Source organism: Bufo bufo, chromosome 5 (genome assembly GCF_905171765.1).
Source record: "Bufo bufo chromosome 5, aBufBuf1.1, whole genome shotgun sequence".
In the NCBI taxonomy this organism is placed as follows: Eukaryota; Metazoa; Chordata; class Amphibia; order Anura; family Bufonidae; genus Bufo; species Bufo bufo.
This window is the reverse complement of record NC_053393.1, coordinates 501,992,287-502,013,225: the sequence shown is the minus strand read 5'-3', so window position 1 is coordinate 502,013,225 and position 20,939 is coordinate 501,992,287. Positions and strand designations below refer to the sequence as shown.

Here is a 20,939-nt window from a genome sequence, read left to right as displayed (position 1 = left end):
GTTGTGGCCAGCCGCTGCTTGGTTGCTTTGCCACTGCCTGGCCCTGTCAATCAAAGCAGCGAGGAAGGGGCTGGCCACAGAAATTATTGGACTTGGGTGCAACAAGAGCAATGTTGATGCCCTCATTGCACCAAAGCAAAAGTATTATAACTCTACAACGGACCAACAAAAGAAAAACTGTGCTTTAGGCTAGCTCTACACCTGTGTTAAAGTATCCGGCAGGCTGTTCTGGCAGAGGAGTTCCCCATATCTGGCCTAGCCAGATACTGCTGTGTTCACCGCTAGAGTTCATTGACTATAATGGGACCCGGCCGTTTTCCAAAGTTTTCCAGTTGGCTGGACGAAAACCAGTGCATGCACCAGTTTTTGTCTGATCGAAACCCAGGGCTCATGCTGGAAACCAGTCAAATCCCAGCCGGATCCCATTATAGTCAATGTGGTCTGGCGGTGCATGGGCCTGTTTGGCTATGCCAGATACTGTGAACTCTGACAAGCTATTCTACTGCTGACACAGCAGGACAGATACCTTACTGCAGGTAGCCTTAATCAGAAGAACCACAGCTACGTGCAAATAGTTTATCTGGTGACAGATTTCCTTTAAAAGTGTTTTCCAACCTAAATAAAAAATAAATGACCGGAAACGGTGGAGAAAAAAACGCACAACCTTTGAAAGTCTCGCTATTACAGCATTGCAGTTCCTGTCCCCGCTGGATGCTTTTTTTCCAGTCAGCTCTTGTTACCATAGGGTTTATATCATTTTACATTCTTCCCACCAGAGTAACTTCAATGTGGCTGTTTTAAACGTGGGAGCTCCTGCTGCTGGAATGAACGGAGCCGTCCGATCCGCCGTGAGGGTGGGAATTACTGAAGGGCACAAGATGTTCGCTGTTAATGATGGATTTGAAGGATTTGCCAAAGGACAGGTGAATAAATGTGGGGAATGATAGAGTGTAAGGCCTTAGGGTAAGGACAAGCAGTACAGTTGCGGTGTGGCCAGCCGCACACGGCAAGCCTTGTCCACCGATCTCTTGGGTGGCCGTTGGCTCTTGAGGGGGTATGTGACGTATGCGCCAGTCCGTTTGTCCTTACCCTACAAGTTAGAAGTCCAGCAGCGGTTTGAGATGACAACATGCCCTTTTCTGATTTCTGTTGTGTTCCTGTAATGAAGACCTTGTGTGACTCCATATCACCAAGTGCAACAACATCTAGATCCACAAGGTCTTAAATAGCGGTAGGTATGTACGTAGGGGCATCAATGTGTTTGTTGATTTGGATTTGTGTGGGAAATGTTGCCATCAGTGTCTCTCTTCAGGATATGTTCCAACAGGACGGAGACTCTGCAGATTTTCTGCCTCAGAATATGACCTTTGGTGTGGATTCTAAATTGGCATGTTGCGGATTGTAACACATGCAGATTTTAGGATGGATTTGACGTGATTTAGCCACAGATCCATGACAAAATCTGTAGCGGATTTTACCATTGCCATTTACATTCTGTTGGAACATACCCTCCGCATCAAGCTGTGGAATTTTGGTGCACATGGTAACACGGAGGCAAAGCGATAGCTGTGACACGGACTAACATTCTGCCTATAGGTCGTTAAATTGCATGGGATTTTTCACGAACATCCATTGATGACCTACAATAGGCAATCATTGTGTGATTTGTAGGAGGTCCAACCCCCTGGACCTCCACAATCAGCACGATGAAGCGACCATGGTGCTTGGTCTCTTCAGTGTTGCTCCAGAGACAGCAGCACATCCATACATGCCATCAGAAGAAATGTTGGGAAGCTCCTTCAAAAGCTGTGGACACCTTCGGGGCAGTTTTGTATGATTTTATGTTATTTATTTTGGGCTAAAGTATTGTTTTCTATTGATTTTTATTAGAAATTCTCAACCATTTTTAAGATCCAGGGGTTAGCAACCTATCTGTTTGCCGAGTATCACTTTTCAGTCGCATCAGCTCATGCAAAGCCTTGTCTCTGATATCTTGACTTCGTAAACACTCATTGTAGCTAAACTCTCATCAAACTAATAAGAGTATGGCTTAAATGAGTGTTTATCACTCAGAGATCAGGCTTCACATGAGCTGTCTGTTGATGGGACGGAGAAGTGATACTCAGCAAACAGACTGATTTTTAACCCCTGTCTCTCAAAAACGGCTGAAAATTTTTGATAATGGCAATCATTTTTTTTTTAGCTCAAAATAAAATGCAATCATAATACAAATTGTCCTGAAGGTGTCCGTAGCCTATTAGGCCACTATGCCACCCTTATCCTTCATGAAAAACGATGTTGAAACTTGGTTTAGTTGCAGGCTTAGGGCTCTTTTACACTCTTCAAGTAGTAGGCCATTATTGGAAATGAACATCTGTATGTTCCTGATAATTCTCCCACAGAAAGGTGCCACCAAATGAGCAAAGCGCTGTCTTCTCGGTTGATCGCATCTTAAATTGCCGTCAGTTGGCAGCATATTGCCCTGTGCCGAAGATATGCAAAGTGAATGGGGGTTGAAAGATCGTAATAACAAATGTTTGTCCCCTTTTCATTTTGCATCAGGCTGTCCAAAAGGCCTGTTAAACAAGTGCAGATTGGCGCTCTTTATTGGTTCGGCCCAAAAAATCTAAACTTTTTTTGTCCTTTTAGATTCAAGAAATAAAATGGGGAGATGTTGGCGGCTGGACTGGCCAAGGGGGATCTATCCTGGGAACCAAAAGGTAATTTTCATTTTCTTCAGCATTTTTTATACAGATTATAAGACCATATTTGCTTCAGTTGCATGGCTGGGGCGCTTGGCTAATCGCGCAGAATTACGGTAATTCATCTTTTCTTTTTCACATTTCAGAACTTTGCCTGCAAAATATTTTGATCAAATTGCTGACCAGATCCGTGTACATAACATCAATGCTCTGCTTGTTATCGGGGGGTTCGAGGTACATGTCTGTCCTCTCACAAATTTATTCCTGTGGTTCTCTGTTATAGTTTACCTTTCTTGCTTGCCTACTGTCCTAGGTATGAAGCGGGATTTAATGTCCAGTTTAACCTAAAGAGTAAGGTCGCCTTGGGTGTATCTACACTAATATATTAGGAGATGGTATAGATAATAAGTCTCTTCTGAATTTCTGGAAAGATCTCCGTTTCATTACAGCAAATTAAAATTTCTCTCATCTTTCCTGTCAGCAGACACACTGATGAAATTATGAAAACTAACGCAGGAGGAGGGGTTTTGTATAGGAGTCGTTCAGCAACCAATCAGATTCAAGATCTCATTTTTCAGAGGCTTTGTAAACAGTAAAAGAAGCTTCCTGGAGTTCAATATTGATGGCCTATGCTCAAGATAGGTCATCAGTATCTGATTGGTGGGGATCTGACTCTCGGCACCCCCGCCGATCAGCTGTTTGAAGAGGGCGCCGCGCTCCGTTGAGCTCGGTGGCCTCTTCCTAGGCCAATGATATCACGTTCATATGTACAAGGGAATGATGTGCTGTGAGGAGGCTGCACTACGTCATCTTCAAACATCTGATGGGTGGAGGTACCGGGAGTCTAACCTCCACCATCCTGAGGATAGGTCATCAATATTGAACTCTCAGAAAACCCCTGTTTTAAAAAACGTTGCAGAGGAAGATTAAAAATGGCACCCATCTTTCATAATCATGGGCGAGATCAAAAACACCAGTTTTCAATCCCATTTTATACCTTCTTTGTGGCACTTTCGTTTATCCCCATAATGTTTTACGGTAAAATGTGCTTTCTGGACCATAAAATTCAGGATGCCAAAAACAACATCATGTATTCTGCTGACAGCTTTATAGATTTAAAATCTCAGTAGCCCCTTGAGGTTTTTGGTCAGAATACTTGTATTATTAGATGTTTATATATATATATATACCGTATATACTTTGTAGGATATATACGGTATATATAGGCTTTGTAGAATCAGCAGTTCTCCTTTTATATTAGTGTAAATCCTCCAAAGGAAAACCTGCATCTTAATACTAAAATAGTCTAATTACACATTAGAACATATACGTTGCATCATTTCTTATTAAGGACTTGTTCACACAGTGGGTTTTGCAAAGTCCTTTCTGGGCGCATATAAAACACCCGCAGGATGAACTCCAGTGCAGGAGTGGGGGGCAGGTTTAGCACTACTGCTAGATTTTTCTAGCAAACCCCCCCTGTGTGAATGGAGCCTCAGGGTCAGAAAAAAAAAACCCATGGATTTTGCTTCAATTCCACAGGCAATCCACGACAAAACGTGCATGTTTTATATGTGTCATTTGCTTGTACGGTATTCCTCTGCGGATTTTCCATCTTCAAATCCAGAAAGAAAATCCAGAGCATATCCGATAAGTGTGGGGGGGTAGCCTTCTACTGTCATATGTTATTTTATGTGTAGTGTTATGTTCATTATATTATTATTATGTTCATTACATTATATTATGTTTGGTTTAGAATATCTGTTATTGTACTGTGTGTGTAGTGGTTCCTTCCCATGTAGCGGTATATCTGTGTGCTGTGGTAGAAATGGCTTCTTCCCATGATCCCCTAAGGTCTTGTTTTTTCCCCCCTACAACGACTGTCTTCTTTTTCCTCCCTACACTGTGCCTGTGCCTCCCAGGCCTACTTGGGACTGATGGAACTGACTGTTGCCCGAGGGACATATGATGAATTCTGTATCCCAATGGTTATGGTTCCTGCTACTGTCTCCAACAATGTGCCGGGTTCAGATTTCAGCATTGGCGCAGATACTGCTCTGAACACTATAACTGATGTAAGTTTAATGAGACTCATTCGAGTACACTTGCCTAACCTGCACAACACTGTAATCCCTTGACCGTGGTCTTATTTATCAGAGCAAAGAATTCAGATCTACAATCAATCACTCATGAGTGTTCCTAGTGAGCTGTTCTACAGATGGGGCAGGCCTTGGTGCTGTCTGGGAAGCCTAAGACCACCCCCTTGAAATGTATTAATTTTTAAAATGGGTGGGGATCTCCTTATACAATATTATGATCATGAGCTTTCCTAATAGAACAAACAAAGCTTGGTAAACCATTAAAAAGAGCCATACAGAAAAAATCCTGGAGAAGGTACTGTCTAGAAAAGAAGGCTAGTGGAGATGTTATACTCAGAACCCATTGCAGACAACGATTGGGTGTGATCTGCAGAACCACATAGCCCACAGTTAAAGGCTAAGGACACATTTGTGGGCAACTTTTTTTTATTATTGCATTGAACTTGTTTTGAGCTAAAAAAAAAAAATTCAATTGGTCTTCATTAAAAAAATGTCACCTCCTTTCTGTGTACAGCACCGAGATTCTCTAGTAGCATGCTGTCTATTTTCAATCTGTTCCATCAGGCAGCTCAGCTGATGGCTCCTTATCTCTGATCTCTTACCTCCTAGACACTCACTATAGCACAATTTTTATCTTACTGATAAGAACATGGCTTAGTAATCTAGAAATAAGGGTTATTAGATGACGGCACAAAGTTAAAGTAAGATGCTAACAGCTAGGCTAAAACATAGCCTTTTATGACAAAAATTGCGGACATTTTTTAATAAAGAGTATATATGAAAAATAATGATTTTTAACCCAAAATTATTAAAATGCAGTCATAAAAAAATTGCCCCTCAAGGTGTTCATAATAAGAATGGTGCTGTTTCTGGAGTACAGTAGACTTCCTCTCCGATTTAGGCTGTGCTCAACACAGAAAGCATGAGAAGGATGTTAAATTGTAGGTCTACCCTTGTGTCACCATGGCTTTCCCACTTGAAGTGGCACCTGGAGACTCTGTAGGGAAGGGAGGCAGGTCAGCCAGGGGCATTAGGGCCCGGGAAGCATTGTACTGTAGCTGGAATGGGGGGCTCAGTAAGGTATGCTGAGGGGAAGGCTTAGGGAAAGTCATTGAGGGTTAGGGATCCATTGTGGTCTCTCGTAAACTTACAAATAGGCAAATTTATATAAGATTTTATCCAGCGATTTGGCTGCCCCCATTCCATATAAGTGCTCAGCCAATGGTCAATAATCTCTATGGCCGATGCCTTCAAATAATGTCTTTGGAAATGTAATTCTTTGGCAACTCTGATCAATAAGCCCACAGGTAGCTGCGAGTCCAGGTGAGTATTGCTTGCTGCATACTGCTGCTGTCTTGCTGTTTGCGCTTTATTTAACCTACTCTTTTCCTGGCTGCTCATTCTCACCTCATTCCTGCATGTGGCTTGTAGTGTCAGCTTAGTCGACTTCTAGACTGCTAGCTCCGACTTAGTGGTTAGTTGCTGCATTTGCTGCGGCTTTAACGCTTGGAATTAGTAAAGCCAGTGAATGCTGCTGGATGGCATTCCGCAAAAAACGTATCTTCAGAAAAAATCCACTGTGACGTTAGCAAGTAAGTGGCTTTTTATCACAGTAAATGGCATGGATCAGGGCCGGCTGTCCAGCTATGACTTCTCCAGGATCCAGCCTGAAGCTAGAGATATGGCAAGATCACCTTGAGCGCATCAGAACCTCTGCAGAAATGTCATTCCAGTCAAGGGTCCATCAAGCCCATTGCAGGGTCTGTGCTCTTGGAACCACATTTCAGTTTGTGTTGTCCAACGTATACATAGCACAGTTTTTGTGTTTGGCCATTATAATTATTAAAGGTTTTAGCTTTACTGTTTTTTTGGGGGTACTATCTCTCCTTGGGGAAAGAGCGCCTTAATCGGCGTGCGGAGTCTTATAGGCCATACGTGCTCCTCTGGAATTCTGGGAAGAAAAGGATGCAAATGAGTTCTTAACAAGCTCTCCCTCTGCAGCTATCCTTTAAGTCAATGTTCGACCCTTTCATATCATAGTGATATGGCATCTTTTATTTTTTTTTTTACGACGGAAAAACCCCTTTAAATAATATGCCATGCTTCCTGTGCTCTTACTTTTGCATCGTTACCCATAAAATATTTATATATGGATGCATTTAGCATGTATGCATAAATATATAGCATGTGGAGTAATAAAAAAAAATGCTCCATAATGCCGTTTTTATATTTCCAAAATGACATTACAACAATACTAACTGGACACCCGGAGAACAAAATCACTCATTTTTATTATTAATATTTTTACTTATTTTACTTTTACATTATTATGATTAATATTTCTATTAATATCCAATACTAAAAGGACCCATGTAAACGTAATGTAGTAAAACTTTCACTTCAAGGATGAGCAAAGGGTTAAAATGTCATGACTGGTAAAGACTAGAGAAATGATTATGTGATAGGTCCTGAGGCCTCGGCCGTAAATGGAAGGTAAATGTATAACTTTGAGGATTCTGGGATTCCTAAGGGTCTATGCACATAGCAGTGTATGCACCAGTTCTTGGCCGGTCAAAACCCAGCGCTTATTCTGAAAACCGGACAGATCCCATTATAGTCAATGGGCTCCAGCAGTGAATGGCAGTATCCGGGTAGGCCAAATCCGGTGAACTCTGGCAGGCTGTTCCTCTGCCGGATACCTTTACCGCAGATGTGAAACTAGCCTTAGGCTTTTTAGTTTCCTTTGTTTACCCTGTGGTGGCGCTGCAGGGCAATGTACAACTATGATCTCCAACAGATTACATGTGATGATGGGGATGGGGATGGGGATGGGGATGGGGATGGGGATGGGGGGGGGGTTCTAGTTGCAGAATCAGGATTGTAAGAAGCAGACAACGGCGTTAAATGACTAACTTCAAAGTTGATTTCACTATATTGTCTTTAGTATAGCATGATCCAGTTGTGCCGGTATCACCCCAGTATCTAGTGTCACCCCAGTAGGCACCTACACAAAGGACATGACCCAGTTGTGCTGGTATTGAACTATTTGGTGTCGCTCCAGTAGGCACTCACAGAAAGGACATGGGCCAGTTGAGCTGGTATTGTACTGTCTGGTGTCAGCCCAGTGGGCATCTTCACATAGGGCATGACCCAGCTGTGCCAGTATTGTACTGTCTAGCGTCAGCCCCTTAGGCACTTACAGAAAGCACATGACCCAGTTGAGCTGGTATTGTACTGTCTGGTGTCGCCGTGAGGAACGTGCTTTAGAGGAGAAGCAGAGCGCCAAGTGTCCCCCTGCCAAGATAAAACTAGGCCAGCATTAGTGTTATGCCAAAAAGGAAATGAGTTCTTGTCTCTCGGTCTAGAAATGGACAGCTTTAACCCTTTAGGCTAGGTCTACACGGCGACATGTGAACACAACTACACTGCAACATGTGTCTGTCGCGCGACCATTTTTAAGAATGGTAGTCTATGGTGTCGCACTGCGACATGCTGCCACGCGACAGTCGTGGAAAAATCCATCTTGAATGTCGCAGTGCGACACCATAGACTACCATTCTTAAAAATTGTTGCGCGACATTGGTGCGACAAATGTCATCGTGTAGACCTAGCCTTACTCTCATCCTCTCTTTCTGCCCAACAAGTAATAAATTATAATATGAAATACCTGCTCTCTAAACACTGACATCGCTTCTCCACTTCTGCTGATCGCTATGCCTAAACACTGCGACCTTCTCTTAAGCGTTTAACCTTTTTTTTTGCTCTGCATGGGGTAACCCCCCCTTCGTTTCAGAACTTAATTGCGCCAATGCAACCCCACTGCACCTCGTTTTTTTTTATCTTTTCATTTTTTTATTTATTAATTTGGGCACTGCAGTAATGCTGAACATCATCAGACCATTAACAGTAGAGGAGTCCACGTTGACGTTCCAAAACATCAGTTAAGTTCCTGACATCTAGGAGCTTATACTGCGTTCCCACGCCTTTGGGAAGCCAAACCTCCCACCACACAGAAGGAGCCACTAACACACATACGTTAACCGTCCGCTAAGCACATATTCATGCTGCCACCGCAGGCTTTTGAGGGTATGCTGCAGTTAGCTGAGGCTCGGGGCACGTATGAAGAGTTTTGCATCCCCATGTGTATACTGCCTGCCACCATTAGCAACAATGTCCCTGGCACTGACTTAAGTCTTGGCGCCGACACTGCACTCAATGCCATTATGCAGGTAAGACGTCTTGATTTTTTTTTTTAGATTGTCGCTTAAATGGCGTCATGCACAAGATCGCTGACCTCGTCAGTTCTATGACTCATGAATGACAAATAAAATATAATTAATGTCTTTCTGCAAGTTCGTTAGCCGAGAAATTTTTCTTATAGCAGACTTTACATGATGTAAAACAGTCTCCGTCTTGGAAAAGGTTTGCAATTGCCGGTGTGATTGGCAGCTGCGTAGACGCCACAGCAGCGTGCACCACCCAACAGTCAGCAGGGAGGCGATCACAGCACTAGTGCTGCGACTGTCTACTCACTATGTCTGATCTCTTCACTGCCGTCTCCTCAGTGCTCCTATTAGCAGGAAGTTCAAGGTATAGTAGAATAGTTTTAAAGGGGTTGTGCATTGAAAAATATTCTACAGGTGAAACTCAAAAAATTAGAATATCGTGCAAAAGTTCATTTATTTCATTAATGCAACTTAAAATTGGAATTTTGTGAAAAGGTTCAATATTCTAGGCTCAAAGTGTCACACTCTAGTCAGCTAATTAATCCATACCCCCTGAAATTGTGACTTTGGGGTTTCATAAGCTGAAAGCCATAATCATCCAAATTATAACTAATAAAGGCTTGAAATATCTCGCTTTGCATGTAATGAGTCTCATATATTAGTTTCACCTTTTAAGTTGCATTACTGAAATAAATGAACTTTGCACAATATTCTAGTTTTTCGAGTTTCACCTGTATGTTTTTCAGACCAGCACCTGGATCTGAAGACATTTGTAATTGCATGTAATTAAAAATGTAGTATAGTCACAGAAATCTATCTGTATAGCGCCACCTGCTGTTTGTTCTTTTCCTTATTTCGTTGTCCACCTCACTGAAATGGTCACACATGCTCAGTTTAAATCTTCAACTGCCACCAGCTATTTTCTTCTGTTAGAAGCTGTGACTGTTGCATATCAACTTGTCATAATTGTTCTTGATTTCTTCTACATCGATACAATGTAAACAGTCTCTTATTTTATTATAACAACTAATAAGAAGAGAATTGAAAAGAAAAGAAGCTGTGACAGTTGCAAGGAAAGAGCTACAGCAGAAGGGACACCCCCCTCCCTGAGCTGCCAGCCTGAAATAATTCTAGCAGAACAATTTACATCAATCATGGCATAACTCGTTTAAGGTGAAAAGAGCCTATTGTGATCCTGTTGACCAAGGTCCAGCATTAAAGGGGTTATATGACCCCTCAAATGCCCCCCCATATGCCCGGGCCCCTCACATACAATGTACTTACCTGGCTCCGGGGGGTGGGAGATTAGCCAATGGCAGGCGGCGACAGGGGGAGCCTTCTTAGCGTCACCCGCGATGCTAGGTAGGCTCCACCCCGTCACTGCCTGCCATTGGCTAACCCACTCTCCTCTCCTCAACACTGGATGTTTTCATCCGCGCACGGGGAAAAGCAGCGGCGGCCGTGCGGGGACCAGGAGCGGTGCAGGGAGTGGGAAGCCAGGTAAGTACATTGTGTGTGAGGGGCCCGGCATATGGGGCGGCATTTCAGGGGTCAGATAACTTCTTTAAGGGTGTACACCAGCCAGGGCAAGTGGTGGCCTATTCCAAGACCCTGAAAATTGGTGGAAGTCTAGAGAGCCATACCAGACATGAGAATGATGGGGCTGTCCCTTTGGTATTTTGGAATCCATTAAAGCGCCATATAGCACATTTTTTCCCCAGCAAAGTATTATTGCCAAGTAGATGCAAATACAGTAAGGCGATGTTCACATGACAGCTTTTGACATCAGAATTTTGGTACCAATATCGAGTCAAAAAGCTGACGGCGGCCGCTCTGAATCCGCTTTCTATTGAGTACAGTGGGATACTGGCGGTTTGTAGCTGCGACCATCCCAAGAAAGGACATGATGCGGCTACAATTCGCTTCCATTGAGAACAATGACTCTGGGCGGCCGGCAGTGGTGGCTTTGTGGCGCAGAGTCCACAACAAAATTCTGATGTCAAAAAGCCACCATGTGAACAGAGCCCAAGCATCACTTCTGGAGCACCGACTCCCAAGATTCACCCAAGTGGCATGATTTCATCTTATTAGTTATCAGCAGCCGCCACCAATGCAATGTAGCCTCCGATATAATGCACAGGCAGTGTGTACTGCCGTATGATAAGATGATGAAAGAGGGAACGGCAGGAAAGCGATAAGTGGCAGGATGTCATTACAGTGACTCAGACTATTTCACGTGGTTACATCTCATCTTCCTCCTTCAAGTTAGATCATAGACCTTCATGATGTGAGACACTGAAACATTCAGGCCCCATTCATATTTCTATTCCTTGCATGTCGGTGTCATCAGCTGCTGCAGTGAATGGCAAGAAATGACTGGGATCTGTAGGCGGATCTACCGTAGCTTTAAGAAAAAATACATATCGGAAACAAAAGTGCTGGGGTGATAGATGAGCCCCAGCGCATACCCAGCGTATAGGCCTGGGACATGTTGTTGGGTTTTCGATCTGATATCACTATGTATATGTTTTGCACTGTGCATTTTAATTAGACTTGCGATCGCATCAAACAATCTGCCAGCGGAACGAAGAGGCGAGTCTTCATCATCGAAACGATGGGAGGATACTGTGGCTACCTGGCCAACATGGGAGGACTGGCTGCAGGTGCTGATGCCGCCTACATCTTTGAGGAGCAGTTTGACATTCGTGAACTTCAGGTGATTACAAATATTCTCACATTTATTATTCTGGCTGCCTATTTTGCACCCAATTCTGGGGCATTTTTAGCGCACAATGGAGGGGGGATGTATTAAAGGGTTTATGCTGGTAAATATAATGATGACCTATTTTTAGGTGCCAACACCCTCACCGACCACTTGTTCCAGGGAGCTGCTGCGCCTACCGGAGCTCTGGTGTCAGCTCTCCAAGCACAGCGCCATCCATTGTATAGTGGCTGTGCTTGGTATTGCAGCTCAGCCCCATTCACTTCAATGGGAATGATCTGCAACTAGGCCATGTGACTGATGTACGGTGACATCACATGGCCTAGGAAGAGGTCGCGGAGCACAGGGAGTACCGACCTCTTCTAACAGCCGATCGGCAGGGATCCCAGGTGTCAGACCCCCGCCGATCTGATACCGATGACTTGACTGGTTCAAAATTGCTGAAATCATGTTTATGTTTCCATATTTTTAATAAAAGTTATTACTTGTATACAATGCCTATTTTATCCTTTCACGTAGGCGAATGTGGAGCATTTAACAGAAAAGATGAAGACGGGCATTCAGAGAGGCCTCGTCCTGAGGTACATACATCACATGCCATTGCATGACCTAGACGGATTTTATTAGGGTATTTCTTTGCCTTTATTTAAGACCTCATTCACACAAACGTAAGCTGTCCGTGACTTGAATGGGTCTGCTATCCGCAATATACGGCAAAAGATAGGACGTGTTCTATCTCTTGCGGTGCGGAGGCTTGAACCCCAAAACCCACGGATAATGCTTCCAAGTGTTTCCTTAGGCTTCCTTTCCGTGCTTCTGCTCCGTATCTTGCGGATTGCAGACCCATTCAAGTCAATGGGCCTCCATCCGTGATATGGAATTCACACAGCCAGCCAGTGCCTGTATATTGCGGAACTGCCGTTTGCGGTCCGTAATACAGGCACGGGTGGCTTACGGTCGTGTGAATGAGACCTAAATTTGCATTATTCACTTTCTTTAATAGGACACAGCAAGCGCGGTATAGTCTGCAGCATCAACAATACCAGAAATCCGATAGAAATGTAAAGAACCTCATTATGAGAATGACATTGATTGGGATCTGTTTAGAAAGGAATCTTAAAGGGGTTGTCCACTAATATACATGTATCCTGACCAACAGATTTCCCCACATACCACCAGTTCTCAAAACTGCCTTAGGCCTCCGTTTTTTTTTCCGTTTCCGTTCCGTTTTTTGCGTTCCGTATACAAACCGTATACGGAACTATTCATTTCAATGGATCCGCAAAAAAAAACAGAAGGTACTCCGTATGCCTTCCGTATGTCCGTATTTCCGTTCCTTTCAAAGATAGAACATGTCCTATTATTGTCCGCATTACGGACAAGGATAGGACTTTTCTATCAGGGGCCAGCTGTTCTGTTCCGCAAAAACTGAATGCACACGGAAGTCATCCGTATTTTTTGTGGATCCGTTTTTTGCGTACCGCAAAATACTGAAAAAGCCATACGGTCGTGTGCAAGAGGCCTTATTCTAAAGTTATTAGCCTAAGGGCTCATGCACACGAACGTATCTTCTTTCCGTGTCCGTTCAGTTTTTTTTGTGGACCGTATACGTAACCATTCATTTTAATGGGTCCGCAAAAATAAATGGAAGGTACTCCGTGTGCATTCCGTTTCCATATATGTCCGTATTTCCGTGTGTCTTCCTTTATTTTTAGAGGACCACCAGACATAAAGGAAAGTAAAAAAAAAGTCTAAGACAGGTTTGCCATGCAAATGATAGGAAAAAAAAAACGGACGCAAACGCGGATGACAATCTTGTGTGCCTCCGCGTTTTTTAGCGGGCCCATTGACTTGAATGGGTCCGCAAAAATAATAGGACAGGTTATATTTTTTTGACGGACTGGGACCACGGATCACGGACACGGATGGCAAACGGTGCATCAGCCGAGTTTTCAACGCAGAAAATCACGAAAAACGGTGCAACGGACACGGAATAAAACAACGGTCGTGTGCATGAGGCCATAGGCATTCAGTCCTGGTGCTTGTATGTAGGTACTCAGGCTTTAAGTGTATCCTTCCCCCTAGTGTGTCACACACTGTTTTTACAAATAAATAATAAAGGTTAATTTTAATCCTCCACCGTCAGTGAATCCCTTTCTTTTTTTTTTTTCTATTTTATTTTTATAATTTTATGTGTTTTATTTTGGGAATTTTTTTTTTTTACTTGAAACTTTCTTTTTTTTTTATTATGAAAAACACTTTTTTTTTTAAAAAACTTTTTATTTTTGTCCCACTCTGGGACTTCGACTTCTGGGGTCTGATCCCCTCTGCAATGCATTACAATACAACCTGTATTGTAATGCATTGGGTGTCAGCTTTTATGCTGACAGCCTACCCGTGAGACCCAGCCTAAGGGCTGGATCTCACAGGCTTCCTTAGAAGGCATCGGGCTTGCCTTCTCTGCCATCGGGTCCCTGCCACTGCAGCACGGGGACCCGATGGGGAAGCAGAGGGCACCCGTACCCTCTGCATGCCGCGGGAGGCTGTGACCGTGGCATACAAGGGGTTGACACGCCGGCATCAGTGTTTTCACCGATGCCGGCGTATGCAGCAGGGGCCCGGCTATCAGTGACTGCCGGGTCCGTGCCGCTGATCGGGCGGATGGGCGCAGCTCCTGCACCCGCCCAATCAGCCCGCTGTACATGTACGGCACTGGTCCTTAAGTCACGTCCACCAGCACCGTACATGTAGGGCACTTAAGGGGTTAAAATGGTATCAATAAAAACTACAAACCATCCTGCAAAAAAAAGAGCCCTCATACAGCTGTGTGAACGGTGCAACATAAAGTTATGGCTCTTGGTATGTGGCAACAGAAATGCATTTTCTTTTTTTCTTAAAGCATTCCCTTAAAGCATTTCCTAAACCTTTCAACGCCTCTCATGCACAGATTGTCGAGATTTATAGCCATCGTATCTTTTGTATTTACCCCTCCAGGAATGAGAACAGCAATGAAAACTACACCACCGACTTCATTTATCAGCTCTACTCTGAGGAAGGGAGGGGAGTGTTTGACTGCAGAAAGAATGTGCTGGGCCACATGCAGCAGGTAACGTATGGGAAGCCACGTGCCAAGGGTGCAGTGCATGGAAAGGGTTAAAGGGGTTCTCCAGGATCTAGATATTGATGAACTATCTTCAGGATTGGTCATTGATATCAGATTGGTGAGGGTCGGGCACATGGCATCCCACCCATCAGCTAGCTGCAACCCCCTGGTGCCGGAAACAGACGTCTCCATCCACTGGGTTTCCATTCACGTGAATGGAAGTTGAGCTGCAGTAACCCGGCACAATTCTTGGTATGTGAGGCCAGCTTCCCAGTCATTGTCTATACAGTAAAAGTATGTGAAATCTTCAAAGGGGTTTGTTCCATGAAAAATATCCTACATTTTCTAACCAACACCTGGATCTGAATACATATGTAACTGCATGTAATTATAAATTTAGTATACCCACTGATTTATTCACTGAAATGTATTTGTATAGCGCCACCTGTTTTCTAAATTCTCTGTCCACCTCACTGAGGTGGTCGCACATGCTCAGTTCCATCCTTCAACTGCCACCAGCTGCAGCAGAAATGACATGCCCCTGAGCTGCTACTTTCAATTTTTTTTATTGAATTATTCATGGGATAACCCCTTTAACCATCAGAGAAGTAGTTTGACCTTCAATTATATATTTAATATACAAGTCTAGAGTTTTAGGTGTTTTCCACTGTCTTAGCACCCACCTCCTATAGTCTAATGTGCAGCCATCTCTTACTTTCTAATATAGCGCCCTCTCAGGAATCCGGCCACGTGACCCTGTCCGCTGTGCTCTCTACCATCTTGTCTGACGACTTGCAGCAGTGACTTCCGGTATCGCCCTAGTGCTGTAGTGTGAACACCCAGCTAATTTACATGGGTGTGGATTGGGTGGATTCCTCGGATCCTCTGCATTCTGGGTAGTAAAGCGGGGGACTGTCGGCGATGCGCAGGCAGTGTTGGCGATCAGATGTCTACAACGCAGTCGTCGGCGGTTCTGTTTCACTGCAGAAAATGTGGAGGATCGGGGTACCTGCCCACTTATGTAATTTAGATGGGCGTTCATCCTCCAGCACTTGGAAGACACCACTGCTCTGACTTGATGTCACAGGAAATAGTAGAGAGCGAACAGGGTCACATGACTAGATTCCTGGATCGGGTGATAATAGCAATACAGGTAAAAACCCCATATTAGAAGGTGAGCAGCACAGGAGAATAAAGAAGAGGCGCAACCAGCAAGGTCCAGACTTAGAGGTGAGTTATAAACTTGTATTTATTGTTTTTACAGATTACTCATTTCAATGGCCCCTTCTTCAGATCAATAAACGTTTTTCGATCTGAAGAACGGGCCGTTCCGGCCTTGAAACGCGTAATCTGTAGAAACAATAAATAAAAGTTTATAACTAACTTCTAAGGCCTCAAGCACATGAAAGTGTGTAAGGTGTTCCGTGCATTTGCGGTCCCTAATGCACAGGCAACATCCGTCCGGTTTCCGCAGACGGATGCGGACCCATTTAACTTGAATAGGTTCGCGATCTGTCTGCACCGCAAAAAAAAAATAAAAAATGTCTGTTTGCGGGCCTGGCCGGCACATGTTCGTGTGCATGAGCCCGAAGTCTGGACCTTCCTGGTTGCACCACTGCTTCTACATTCTCTAACCTAGCACCATGTGTTCTGAGGGAAGAAGCTTGGCGGCACCAGCTACCACAATCTACCGTACCAAGTGCAACCCATCCAGGCGAGCCTTTCCACCGATCTGTAAAATGGTCCCACCGATGATGGCTGCTCTCCTTCTGCTTCTTTTTTAGCGCAGTAGAATAAAGGAGAGATGTTTTTTACACAGTGGAAAATTCCTTTGAGGGTTGTAGGTAATAATATGTGACCAGACTTGTACAGTTCTAACATTACACCATCGTCAACTTCTTCTTGCAGGGCGGCGCTCCTTCACCATTTGATAGAAATTTCGGCACAAAAATCTCAGCTAAAGCTATTCAGTGGCTCTCCAGGAAGCTGCAAGAGACCTACAGAAAGGGTAACATGAGTGAATATGTCTGCATTCACACACGGGGACAGGGGAACGGTAATGACGCATGGGTGAAAAGTGGAGCAGACCCTTACTGGAACTACACGGCTTCATGTATGCCGGCCCTTTAAGAGGCCTTTCTGCCAGTATTGATAAATATCATTCTTCATGTTAGTTCAGATGCAGCCTTTGTGTGGGTGAAATGTAGTCGGTGACCTCCGATACCTGATGCGTTTCTGGTACATCCAGTGTAGATTTAAAGGGGCTGTCTCACTTCAGCAAATGCCATTTATCATGTAGAGAAAGTGAATACAAGGCACTTACTAATGTATTGTGATTGTCCATATTGCTGTCTTCGCTGGCTGGATTCGTTTTTACATCACTTTACACACTGCTTGTTTCCATGGTTACGACCACCCTGCAATTCAGTAATGGTGGTCGTGCTTGCACAATATAGGAAAAAGCACTGGCCTCTCTGGAGTTCATGTAGGTCGGTGCTTTTTACTATAGCGTGTAAGCACGGCCACTGCTGATGGATTACAGGGTGGTCATAACCATAGAAACGAGCAGTGTATAATGTGATGGAAAAATGAATCCAGCCAGCAAAGGAAACAATATGGACACTCACAATACATTAGTAATGGCCTTGTATTAACTTCCTCTACGTAATAAATGCTTTTTGCTGAAGTGAGACAACCCCTTTAATTTGGTTCCCCATATAGATGATACATTTACGTTGTATATTCTGCACTCAGCTACTGCCATTGACATTGCACTGTATATGAGATTTATTAAGGAGCCCCCGCTGGCACGTTTTGCTTCCTGTTGTGGACTTGTCTGCTTGGCGCACATGATAGATGGTAGAGACTTAAGTAGCTAAATATACTTTCTTTTTTGCTTTTATATTTTCTTTCCTGGCTACTCGGGATACTTAGAGGAAGGTAATGTCTCATTATTACTTGATGTACATATTGTCAATCCCTTCTTGTTCCTGTGTGTAGGGGGTCACTTCATTGTATATCTCCTATTTCCTTCCACTAACCAGGTTTTTCTGTTCAAGAACTAACAAGTACTCTCCTACGGTGGTGGAAAGACCCAACTCATCACACATGGAGCAGACAGACATTTTTTGGGCCCAAGATAAATTCTGGTGGATTGGATTGCTGATAGGATATCCCAAAAGATGACTGATCTCCTCTATGTGCTGATGACAGGTTCTCTTAAAGGGAACCTATCCCCAATTAGTCTGATGCTAGGGTCCTTGGCAGGTGTTCTGGTCTCCTGCATTGCTTCCTGCATAGGAGGTATCTAATTCTAATGGTAGCTATCATTGAGGTGAACGCATTGCACCCGCACTCAATCCGGACCCATTCATTTCTATGGGGCTGTGCTGATGAGCGGTGATTTTCACGCAACGCAGGCCCCATAGAAATAAATAGGGCTGGGTGAATATCGCAAGCAAGTGCGGATGCGGTGCGACTTTCACGCATGGTTGCTAGGAGATGATCGGGATGGGGATCCGATCATTATATCATTTTCCTTTATAACATGGTTATAAGGGGAAATAATAGCATTCTTAATACTGAATGCTTACTAAAATAGGGCTGGAGGGGTTAAAAAAATAAAAAATAAATTTAACTCACCTTAATCCACTTGTTCGCGCAGCCCGGCTTCTCTTCTTTCTTCTTCTTTGCTGTGCAGGAGGAAAATGACCTGTGGTGACATCACTGCACTCATCACATGGTCCGTCACATCCGTGATGGACCATGTGATGAGCGCAGTGATGTCATCAAAGGTCCTTTACTCAGGTCCTGAAGAAAGAAGACAGAAGAGAAGCTGGGCTGCGCAAACAAGTGGATTAAGGTGAGTTCAATTATTATTATTTTATTTTTTTTAACCCCTCCAGCCCTAATTTACTAAGCAATCTGTATTAAGAATGCTATTATTTTCCCTTATATCCATGTTATAAGGGAAAATAATTACATCTACACAACCTTGAACCCAAACCTGAACTTCAGTGAAGAAGTTCGGGTCTGGGTACCACATTCAGTTTTTTATCACGCGCATGCAAAACGCATTGCACCCGCACGATAAAAACTGAACAACGGAACACAATCGCAGTCAAAACTGACTGAAATTGCGTACCTACTCGCGCGGGTTTGCCGCAATGCACCCGGGACGCATCCGGAGCCAAAACGTGACGCCCGTGTGAAAGAGGCCTTATAGAGGGTTGGAGTCTTGGTTTTCTCAAACAGAACTCCACATTCTCTGCCTAGACATACTGTAAATTTGAAGAGCAGTAAGCACAGTATGCAGTTAGCTCCCTCTAGTGGTGGCTGCAGGCAGACAGAATGTTATAAGTCTGTGTGCAGGAGATTTGGAGCTCTGTATTCAGAAAACAACGCTCCTGTTGCAATAATGATATATTAAAAAATGAATCAGTACAGAATTTTGAATCTGCAAACGTGGTGATAAATGGTGGAGATTTACTTTCACACCCAAGTTTTTTTTTCATGGAAAAACTGGTAATGAATAACAAATAGGGGAACTACTGTATAATGTACCTGTAGATCATTCTAACTATACTTCCACCTTTCCTATACTAATTGCAGACTTTACTTCTGGGAAGCATTCCTTGTACCTACCCTCATTTTGTAGGACAAGGCTGCCCAGGAGAACCCAGCTTTCTCTCCCTCAGTCTTGTGAGCATGCTAAAGTAAAGATACAGGCTAGGACACGGTACAGACAGAAGGACGTATCTTGCTGACTGACTGGTGTTTTTTGTAGTATAGTAGACGCTGCTTTTCACATCCTGCACTGGTGTATTATTACTTGCTGTTAACAGAATGTAATAGCACCTCCGCAGGCTGTAAGGGGTACTTCACCTCAGTGTGAGCTCAGCATAGTAATGCAATAATAGATCGGGGATGCTCAACCTGCGGCCCTCCAGCTGTTGCAAAACTACAATTCCCAGCTTGCCCTAATAGATGTGGGCTTTCCAGGCATACTGGGAGTTGTAGTTTTGCAGAAGCTGGAGGGCCGCAGGTTGGGCATCCCTGCAATAGATCATGAAATGACCATGTCAGCAGTATAATTTTGGGCTAAAATGTGTAAATGCAAGGACAGTTCTACACCACCAGTTGTGTCCCTATGAATATCATGATTGATGATTTGTGAGCTTTCTCCTTGCAGATTAGATTGTCTAAAGCTAATGATTGCCTGAAATGATCATTGCCCGGCCTGGAGCTCTGACCTGCTAATTAATGCTGTTCTGCATATTTCCAGGCAAAACATTTGCTAACACAGAAGACAGTGTATGTCTATTAGGGATGCGCAGACGGGCTCTCGTCTTCCAGCCGGTTATGCAACTCAGAGACGAAACTGATTTCAAGTAAGTGCCTATCCCATACAGAAGCCGTATCTCCGTCACTGGTCATCTCTCAGGATCCATAAGCTTTGTTAATGTTTCATTTATGGACAGCGCACAACAGTCTCAACACAGACTAGCGTAGAGCAGTAAGGCCCCTTTCACACGAGCGAGTTTTCCGCGCGGATGCGTTGCGGGAGGTGAACGCATTGCATCCGCACGGAATCCTGACCCATTCATTTTTATGGGGCTGTGCACATGAGCGGTGATTTTCACACATCACTTGTGCGTTGTGTGAAAATCGCAGCATGCTCCTCTTTGTGCGTTTTTCATGTAACGCAAGCCCCATAGAAATGAATGGAGTTGCGTGAAAATCGCAAGCATCCGCAAGCAAGTGCGGATGCGGTGCAATTTTCACGCATGGTTGCTAGGAGACGATCGGGGTGGAGACCCGATCATTATTATTTTCCCTTATAACATGGTTATAAGGGAAAATAATAGCATTCTGAATACAGAATGCATAGTAAAACAGCGCTGGAGGGGTTAAAAAATAATAATCATTTAACTCACCTTAGTCCACTTGATCGCGTAGCCGGCATCTCCTTCTGTCTCCTTTGTTGAATAGGACCTGTGGTGAGCATTAATTATAGGTCAAGGACCTTTGATGACGTCACTCCGGTCATCACATGGTACGTCACATGATCTTTTACCATGGTGATGG

General features: G+C 43.9%; 1 protein-coding gene across 5 annotated transcripts in view; it reads left to right on the top strand.

The window, feature by feature from the left end:
• The window catches only part of LOC121002790 (phosphofructokinase, platelet), a 91,265-nt gene that overhangs the window by 67,663 nt on the left and 2,663 nt on the right, over window positions 1-20,939 (top strand). The window contains exons 13-22 of one of the 5 annotated variants that reach the window (XM_040434331.1): window positions 777-923; window positions 2,650-2,720; window positions 2,849-2,936; window positions 8,878-9,030; window positions 11,579-11,743; window positions 12,269-12,330; window positions 14,744-14,855; window positions 16,761-16,860; window positions 17,787-17,792; window positions 20,137-20,242. In XM_040434331.1, the coding sequence (XP_040290265.1) occupies window positions 777-923; window positions 2,650-2,720; window positions 2,849-2,936; window positions 8,878-9,030; window positions 11,579-11,743; window positions 12,269-12,330; window positions 14,744-14,855; window positions 16,761-16,860; window positions 17,787-17,792; window positions 20,137-20,242 (1,010 nt within the window). Of the gene's footprint in view, window positions 1-776; window positions 924-2,649; window positions 2,721-2,848; window positions 2,937-4,624; window positions 4,778-8,877; window positions 9,031-11,578; window positions 11,744-12,268; window positions 12,331-14,743; window positions 14,856-16,760; window positions 16,861-17,786; window positions 17,793-20,136; window positions 20,243-20,939 lie in introns of all 5 variants that reach the window. The other 4 variants (XM_040434334.1, XM_040434330.1, XM_040434333.1 and 1 more) reach the window with 4 other exon arrangements.